Source organism: Drosophila novamexicana, unplaced genomic scaffold (assembly GCF_003285875.2).
Source record: "Drosophila novamexicana strain 15010-1031.04,08,12 unplaced genomic scaffold, DnovRS2.1 tig00004555-arrow-pilon, whole genome shotgun sequence".
In the NCBI taxonomy this organism is placed as follows: Eukaryota; Metazoa; Arthropoda; class Insecta; order Diptera; family Drosophilidae; genus Drosophila; species Drosophila novamexicana.
This window is the reverse complement of record NW_020825052.1, coordinates 817,095-826,775: the sequence shown is the minus strand read 5'-3', so window position 1 is coordinate 826,775 and position 9,681 is coordinate 817,095. Positions and strand designations below refer to the sequence as shown.

General features: G+C 44.6%; 2 protein-coding genes across 2 annotated transcripts in view; both read left to right on the top strand.

Annotated features, from left to right (window-relative positions):
- Positions 1–3,129, top strand: part of LOC115770059 — a 31,748-nt gene extending 28,619 nt beyond the window's left edge. Inside the window, exons 2-4 of the mRNA XM_030715154.1 lie at positions 35–2,298; positions 2,678–2,743; positions 3,116–3,129. Of these exons, the coding sequence (XP_030571014.1) occupies positions 98–2,164 (2,067 nt within the window). The 5' untranslated portion in view covers positions 35–97 and the 3' untranslated portion in view covers positions 2,165–2,298; positions 2,678–2,743; positions 3,116–3,129. The remainder of the gene's footprint in view (positions 1–34; positions 2,299–2,677; positions 2,744–3,115) is intronic.
- The window catches only part of LOC115770298 (titin), a 57,902-nt gene that overhangs the window by 47,262 nt on the left and 959 nt on the right, over positions 1–9,681 (top strand). The window contains exons 19-22 of the mRNA XM_030715534.1: positions 2,678–2,743; positions 3,116–3,547; positions 3,728–4,000; positions 4,511–9,572. Coding sequence (XP_030571394.1) covers positions 2,678–2,743; positions 3,116–3,547; positions 3,728–4,000; positions 4,511–9,510 — 5,771 coding nt within the window. The 3' untranslated portion in view covers positions 9,511–9,572. The remainder of the gene's footprint in view (positions 1–2,677; positions 2,744–3,115; positions 3,548–3,727; positions 4,001–4,510; positions 9,573–9,681) is intronic.

The window sequence follows — 9,681 nt, the reverse complement described above, 5'->3', positions numbered from 1 at the left end:
TTCAATTTAATTTTAACTTATTTTCCACAACTAGCTAACGCAAATAACTAAACTCAAAATATAAAAGCCACAAAAATTATAAACCAAACCCACCAAAATGTCCAAAAAACTCCCAACTATATCCGTAACCGCCGAGCAGCATTCCAATTCATCCTCATCCTCGCATGACTCCGATAGTAATGACATGGACTATGGTCGCAACAGCGGGGGCGTCACAGATGTTGAAGACTTCGACAGCCAAGCCGAGGTTCTTAAGCTAAGCTCACGTCGTGGCTCTGGCAGTGTATCGCCAAGGCAAAAAACCCAGCAACAAAAATCGAAACCCTTTGAAAATGATGTCACTGACGTGGAGGACTACGAAACAGATTCAGACGATGAAGAGAAGAGCATCGCTTATCCCGAATTGAAATTATCACTACGAGAATTTTTGCAACAAGGACACCAAAATCAGGAGGCTGTGGACAATGACGCCAAGCAGAGTTGTGAAATTAAAGCGGGTAACTTTCTTCAAGCACAAAACCTGAATGGTCTGGCCGACTACCTTACCGACTGCGAAGATTATGACACAGACTCCGAAGTAGGCTATGGCTGTGAGAAGTCTGTGTGTGTTGACCTAGATAATGCAGTGGGCGATCAGGGACGCGTCAATATAGCCGATGGCGAGAAGCACGAGGATGACTCCGATCACTACGAGGATGTCTCTGTCATTAGCGACATTAGTGACTTGGCTTCAGCCATGTCCGACTGCACTGGAATTGGTATTCACGTGCGTGGCATGTCAGAAGACGAGGTGCTTATGGTATCCGGCAGTGGCAGTGAGGTGGTATGTCAAATAGCCTGCTCGAGTACCGAGTCGGAATCGGGTGGCGCAGCTGCTAGAAGCGCCAGCATAAGTGAAGCCAGCTTGCCCCCGATAGATGTGGCCTTTGTGAGCGCCAGTGGAGAACCACGCAGAAACTCCAAGTCAATATTCTTAAATACTGAGCAAAGACATTTTTTACAAGTGACCCCCAAAAACGATGAGGTACTAACGGACATTGAGGGCATCGATGATTCCGGAGCTGAAGACAGCTTTGATAATGAGGATGACAATGAAGAGCCCATACCACGTGCTATAATTCTAGCGATAGGCGATGATGGCACTTGTCTAACGGATGTGGAGGATATGTATTGTGATGACCTTTCGCTAACAAGCGCCGTGCCCGAAGCGATTTCTGTAGCCCCCGAGGTATTGCCACAACCACATCGCGAAGTCGTTGAGTTAAAAGAAGACAAGTATGGCGATACGATTACTAATGTCATGCCTATGAAAAGCAACTACGAATTTGGAATACCTAACCACTTAAAGGATGTCAATCATACCGATTCGGAAGAATACTCATGTATGGAAGACGTAAGCGCATCTATTTCCCTCGCCGAGGAACTGGCTGTTGGATCACCAAGTCTAATAGAGAATGAAGTCATTGTTTCGAATGAACTATTAAAACAGCAAAACAAACGTCTGGAGGTGCTGTCGAATGCCGAATCTGTTACTGACGTCGAAGAAATCTTTGTGGCAGGCACTAACCGACGCAAGAAGTTGAAGACGCGCACACTGAGCAAGGGTAAAAACAAGCTGCTGGATGTTGTCAAGGGCAATGAGGCAGGCGTAACCGATGTGGAAGACATGGAGCTGAGCGAGTGTGACCTACCGCCAGGCGTCAAACGTGTGGCACAACTCAAACATCAAGCCAAGGGCCACAATGCAGACAAGCTAACTGATGCCGAAGATATTTCCACTGACGACTTATCCGATGCTTCTGAGGCTTCTTTGCCGCCAGCTGAGTTACCCAAACAGTCCCAAAACAAGTCCAAATCGCATCCACTTCACTTGCGTTTGCTTAAAGACGATGCCGTCAGTCAGCAGAATACAGACATCGAAGACGTGCAACTGCCCTCCGATGCCGAGGATGCACTTGAGCCCCCGGAAATCAAGGTGGCCAATAGCAATAGCAAAGAGCTCAACGATATGTTAAATGAGAGTTATACCGTGGTGCACGAAAGGAGCGGCAGAAGCTTCAATGCCGAGGCCGAGAAGCTGCACATAAAGGGTGTGATACGGGATGCCCACACGGACGTTGAATATGTTGAATCCGATGAGTCAGCTGCTCGAGGCGGCAACTAGTCATCCCGTCTCCCTATTCTGAATATATTTTACGAAAACAATCTTAACAATAGTTCATAGCTCGTATAAGTGTCCACATATAAGATACCTAATGAAACTCAACTGAATACATAACACATACACTCAAGCATATTGTAAGTAAACCTGACAATTAATAATCACTAAACTATATATAAAATTACATTTTCGTTAAAGTTTTTATCACACAACAAAGCAACGAAAGCCTGAAACTAATTGCTATTGTCTGCCCTAACTATGTGCCCCCGTAAAATACTAACAAATATTAATTATCACCTAAGCGTCGTTCAACTAACATTTTAACTACTTAAGTAATTATAGCTAAAAAAAAAAAAAAGATCTTTGGAGTCTATTTGTTTCGTCCTTGTTTTGAGTCCGTTTTATTTTATTTTTTTCGTAGCATATATTTAAAGTATGTAATTGCTTTTAGGTTAACTTTATGTTCGTTTTGTGCAGTCAAATAACTTTACTAATCGCTGGCTTGTTCGTTTACAGAAGGATTAACAAAAACAGCAATTGCTCCATCCATTCTGCATACAGAAAAAGTAGCCCAGGAAATTGGTAAGTTTAGCTTGCAGTATTATATGTAAAATGCTTTTCATAATTTTGCGCGTACATTATCTCATGCGCTTCACAAGTATATTTAAATATTATTATCTAATTGTTTCTTATTGTTTGACAAATGCAATTAAAGCTCATTGAAATAGTTATTATGCCGTCTAACCAAGTTTGATAAACCGAATACGCTGCTAAAAGATTTCGCTCACATCACCAATATCACCGCATTTCTAACACCATCTTCTATCCACACATGTTGCACATATTACAATTAAAAAATATTTCGAAAACTCGCTTCTCATGCCGCTCATGATTTGCAAGCTTGTCAACTATCTAATTTCTATCTATCAATGAATATGTGCAATTGTCTTACAGATGATGTTAAAGTTGGTGAAGGTGATGATGGCGAAGATCTTGTGGCACGCATCCGCGAGGAAGCCAAAATTCTAGTCGATCACGTGCTCGAAGAGAGCGTTGATTTCATTGAATGCCAGGGGGAACAGCCCAATGGTCACGACTTTATAAAGCACGAATACAATTCAGAGAGTGAAAACTATGCTATAACATGCGACGATATTGGCGGCGTTGATGTCATCAAATCGCCAACCATTGAGTCCATGTCCGGCAAGTCATTCGATGATAACATGAGTTTTACCGACGAGCACATTAACTTACCCTTGCATGCCCAAAACATAACAACAACAACAACAGCAACAACAACAATTACATCGCAGTTGCAACAACATCAGCAGCAGCAGCAGCAGCCCCAAGCTAATGTTGCTGCCACAAGCCCATCAACAGCAAAAGGTAATCTATAAAGCCATGCAATCTGTTAGCTCCACGATAGCATAGCAGTTGGGAGCCTTAAGGGATTTTAGCCGAATGTTATTATCCTTAGGGATGCGTAGTCCGTTGAATATAATCATTATCCTGTATTCTTTGTTTGTTTGCTCATATGTCATCCCCGAATACGTACGAATCATGTAGTGCCTAGTGAAGGGGAAGAAAAGATGGAGGTGCGTACCAGACGTATCGAGCATAAGATTGAAAAGTTATCCGCTGATGTAGATGTCAGCGATGTCAGCGACCGATTTAATGAGACATTCGAGACAGTTGTGCAAGAGGACGAGATAAGTGCTCTGCAGGGTGAATATTCCAAGCTCAGTTGGGATGACAGTGTATCACCCACGACTAACACAATGGCCGACATGGCACAGACCCAACTGACGCCCGATAATGATATTCAAGAATTGACAACAGGTATCATCAGTATATAGCACACACACCTACTTACCATATGATTTAATATGTACCATATATTGCTTTATATAGTTCCTCTATTGGTGATTTGCGTAGATTGTGAATACAAAATCGAATTGTATATTGTACAGCGCTCGTTTTGGTTTACGTTTTCCTAATATATGAAATGGCGGCCAATAATAACGAAAATACTTTTTGTTCAAGTTGAGCTCTAATTGCATTTAATCTTGTGTTTTAAATTGTTAACTATGCTATGCATGTCAACTCCATAAATGTAGATCAATCATTCCTATCCAACTCATTTATAACTGTTCTATTCTATTCTAACTCTAAGAACCTATCAAACTATTTATCGCTAATCCTCTTACTAACCCACTCATAGAAACACCTTGTTCTGTTGTGTTCTTCTTCTTGTTATTGTATACTTCTGTTGTCTCTTCCTCATCTTCTGATTTCGACTTTCGCAACACTTTTAAAATTGCTTTTATTTTCACACCTATTGTTTTGTAGAAACAGGCGGCGATTTACCAATTTCAACCGATACTACCCCTATACCACCGTCGGCTGTTGTAGAAAAAACAACAACAACAACGACAACGACAACATCAGCTGAAAAGGTGGTCGAATCCAATACATTGGCGACCTCCAGCCACGACACACCCACACCGAAACCTCGCGTACTCAAAACAAGCCCGCCCGACTCCATCTCCGAAGGCACAGATAGCACTACCATTCCACATCAAGTGCAACAATCCGACTTACCGATCGACATATCTGCACCAGTTCCAAAACCACGAGCGCCCATTAAGCACACAGATCAGTTTGAGAACCTGGCTGCCTTGGGCGAGCAATCCGACAGCATTAGCCTGCGTAGTTTTGATTTTACAGAGGATATTTCCAAAACGGACGAACCCTCTACAGAGCTGTCCATACGTTCTCAGCAACGGGATGTAGTCACCACGACAACCACTACAACTGCTTCTGAGGATCATACCGAAAGCTTCGAGCCAACGAGTGAGATTTCAGTGGATGAAGCAGATACTGAAAAATCGGAGGGTGTCGAGAAGACAACTAGCTTTTATATTGGCGAGTCAAGTCGAAATGTGATCATCAAAACTTCTACGAAATCTCCAAGCATGACGCCACAGGATGAAGATCCTAAAACCGAAATGAATATTGAGGCCAAAGATATATCCCTGATGAAGGAGGTGTCTGTCGATTCGGATGAAGCCAACGATGCTTTCAAAGAATATGTAACTATGAAGCCCGATGATCCCCTCACTTTAGATAGTAAAATAGTCAGACAAAGTTCAGAAACTCGAAATGATCTCTTAGAATTTGAAAATGCTGACAAAGATAAATCCACCGATGCAAAACTTTCTAAAGTCACCACCGAGGAGAGCCTAACCACGTCGACGGGCTCTAGTGGTCGTGCTGTTATCGAGGTGGCACCTTCAAGTAGTGAAGATCCAGACGAGTCCAGCAAGGAAATTCCAGAAATAGTCAACACAATTGCTGAAAAGCCAGACAAGTTCGAGCTTCCACTTGAGAAAAGTGAGTGGGAAACATCAGAAAAGGAAATTCCTACTGCAAGTAAGCCAAAGGTAGTGCACTCGCCACAGCAACCACAAACAACTTCTGAGAAACAAGTCATTGACGAGATGTCCATTGCAGATATTCAGGAATCTGTCGAGAAAGTAAAAAAAGATTTTGAACTTAACAAAATGCCTCAAACTTTTAGCACTGACGCTGAGAATGAGGACCTATCATCCTTTATAGGTATACCCGAACTTCAAGCCTCCACAATAGACGGTACCCAGCCACCAGAGGGTCTTTTCGATACAACCATCAAGGAGACATTAAACAAACAAGCTGCTGTAGCTCATTATGCCAAAGATGTGTTTGGCCAAGTAGAGCGGCGTGATGATCATGGATCTCTCGGGTTTGTCTCAACAGGCACGGCTGAAGATTTTAGTTCAATGGAGGAACGTTTGACGAAGGAAGAGCAAGGCTCACTTGGCTTTATATCTACGGAAACGGCTGAAGACTTTAGTTCAATGGAGGACTATTATACGGAGAGGCTAGCAACAGCCTCTGTAGTCGTAGAAGAGAGCATTGCAGATAAATCCATGAGCAGTACTTTTGAAGAAGTGATTTCAGATCAAAGTATTAAACCTGTGGACTTAGTGGTTCATCGCATAAAAAGTGATAGTTCGCCAGACTCCGCCAATCGCTGGTCCATTCCTGATGTTGATAATTCCAGCTCCAGTGATAGTTATCACAAGAGCTTCGAGAAAACACACAGTCGTCCACTTTCGTCTGATGTAGAAAACTTGCTTACTGGCACTGGAACCTCAAGCGAATACCAAACCGCTCGCGACATCACACCTTCCACCTGTCGCGATGGTACCGAATACGTGAGTGCAGTCAGTACCCTGGGTAGCAGCAGTGGAAAGTCTATTAGCTCGCATGAGAGCATGCGCAGCCTGGACTCGCAGTCGGAAACATCGGCCAATCTGATGAGCATTGATGTCTCTGAGTTGTCCGAGACTTTGGTAGCATCATCAACAGAAGCTGATGCCTTAGAGGCTGAAGAAATGGCTCGCCTGCACGAGTTGCGCGCAGACGACGACGATAGCGATGAAAGCCTAGATATGATAGCTTCTTCCCATCACAGTGCCGACCAGCAAAGCTCGATGAAGCGCTCTCAGGAAATGATATTTAAGCCTAAATCCGAGCCTGAAGTTATACCTCAGCAACAATCGGCTGAGACAATGCAGATTGAAGAGTATCCTAAGCCAAAAGAAGTCGAGCGTACTTGGGGCTTAGCATATCCGATTGATGAGAAAGAGGGAAAGATCGATAGTTCTCGGGAAAGCGATAAAGGTGAAGATATCTTGCTTTATCACGGCGACCCCAGACGCTCGATTGACGAATCGAAGCTGGCATCAAGTTTAGACGAAGGAAGCATACTTTCCGTCAGCATGTCTAGCACATCGAATATTGACACCGTTGTCGAAAACTTTGATGATTTAATTGGCTCTGCCGGCTCATCATCTTTGACGGGAATTGAAGGTTTTCAGTATGGCCACGATGATCCAGTACCTTCCACATCAATACCCGAAGATACATTTGTATTGGAGATGGAAAGTAAGGAAAATTCACCACAAGACTCAAATGCCAGTACGCCGCCTGGCAGTGAGTCAAAGAGACGTGGTCACAAGCGCAATGAGAGTACGACAATATCTGGAGATGCCCTGAAAAATTTGGACAAGGATTCGGCTTTACCAGGCGAAGGCAAGGAATCCGAAAGCGAGTCAGACACAGATCCCTATGAGTCCGAATATGCTCGTCAGTTTCGCTCCCCGAAAGAACGAAAACACAAAAAAAAGAAACAAGCGGCTGCAGAAATGGATCACAGCTCCGAGCTTGAGAAACGTCCATTTACACCTTCTCAGCTGGTAGCCGAAGTTATTGTTGAGGACGCAACAGAAGAGTTGGAGGCGGAAGCAGCTATGATTGAAGAGCGACGACCATCACAAAACATGCAAAACTATTCAAATATACCTGACATTATGGTAACTGAGGATGTGAAGTCGCCCATTCTAGAAGATGCTGATGAGTACCCCGAGAAGACTTTGTACAAGGTTCGCACTGAAGAGGAGCTTGACAAGGCTACTGATGTTGGCACCTATCAAAAAGCCAAGGCCGAAGAGAAAGAGCTGGACTTCCAAAGGCGTGTACAGGAGCAATATAAACAGAAACTCGAAGAACTTAAACGCGCCGAAGTGGGTGCAGATTACGACGATCAAAGGGCAGCAGATTCACCGGACTCATTCGAAATGGTGGAACAGCCTGATATATCCGACGAGTTCGTCATTATTGAAGAAGTAGCCAAAGAGGCCAATGAGGCTGACCTGGGAGGCAAGAGCATAAAGATTAAGCCAACCAAATATGAGCAAAAGCATGATGAGGATGTCGAAAAAATAATTATCAAATCGGCACCTGCCGACCCCAAACTCGGCTCCCAGTTGTACAAGGACGACCTTAATTTTGAGTTTGAGGAAAGCCCACCAACGGGAGCCAGCAGCAGCAGCGAGCAGCAGGAGGAAAGCGATTCAAGCGATACAGCAGCAGCTAATAAGCGTTGGGTCGAGATGCAGCTAACTGATACCCAGCTGCGCTATCCTTACGATCTGACGGGCGCAGTGCTCGAAGACATCAAGGAGGAGGATGGAGAATTTGAAGTGGGCAGCAGTCGCATCAGTAGTTTCAAGGACTCGTTCTCAAGCACACCCGAATACGATCTGGCGGCACGCCGCTATCATTCGCGCGGGGAACACGACGATGTATCCATGAGCAGCCTGCAAGAGTTCGAGTCACTGGAGCAAGCTATTTCACTAGAGAACCGAAATCGCGCTCACCAGGGCTCCACAGACTCCAGCAACGGCAGCTTCACACGCCGCTATATGGTGAGGCATAGTGGAAGCGGCACAGCGCCTGGCGATGATGTCTCCATATCCAGCTTAAAGGATTTTGAGGGACTGGAGAATGCATGCATCGAAGCTCATCTAATTGAGATTAAGGCCAAAGAGGAGGCTGCTCTGCTCTCGCGTTCCGACGAGTCCAACAAATCAAATGGTAGCGACCATGGCGCCGCGGGTAATGTGGTAGTCACCAAGGTTACTCGCACTGTGACCCGCACCGAAGTGTTGCCAGCAGGGCAAGCTGACAACCTTGAACATTTGCTCAAGCAACAATTGGAAAGGGATGAATTTGATTCGAAAGCAGTTAGTACAGTGAAAATAACCGAAATACCAACCACAGAACTGGATCCAAAGTCAAAGATTGACAGTCAGGATTCCGAAAAGGACAGCATCGACAGCATGGAGATAAGGAGCCATGACATGATGACTAGCAGCATAGAAAGCTTCGATATATCGAAAGACGCCACCACACGCTCAGACATCGACTCGTTGGAAATTGACAAACGGCATTCGCGACAGGAGAGCATCGAATCTTTCGGGGATGAGCAGCTGGATCTTATGTCAAAACTAGTCAGCGGAGGCGGAGTAACATTAGGTGATGGATTGACCACCACAACGACGACCACAACCACCAGCACCGATGCCGATGGCCAAGAGCACACAGTTACACGGGTGATAACAACCACAACTGTCTCTGGTGGCAGTGGTATTCTGGAATTGCCCCTGGATGAGAGCGGTATGTCAAAGGACATATCCGTTGATTCTCTGAACCTGTGCATTGAGCAAACAACCAGCTCGGCAGGCACAACAGCCACGTATCAGACCAGCGCCGGAAATTCCCAGATGTCGGGCAGTGTTACTAGCTGTGCATCAAGTACGTTAATGGAAGACTCGTTTCCTGGTGTGGGTGGCATGTCGTCCTCTCAAATGTCGGCTAGTTTCTGGTCGCACGACGAGTCCACGGTGGTTGAGGATGAGGATCTAAGGACACAACAGCAACAACAACAGCATCAACACCAGTAAAGATGAGAAGCAAAGAATAAATTAATAAAGGGCTTAAACAATGACTAAGAATATTTGGCTAGGTAAGCATTATAAGGCAAGGCTTCTCCGCTTTTAGTTGTACTTATGATTTACGGTTTTTATTTGGTCTCAATAAACAAGCAGTAGAGCTCAACATTGACAGAGAATCAT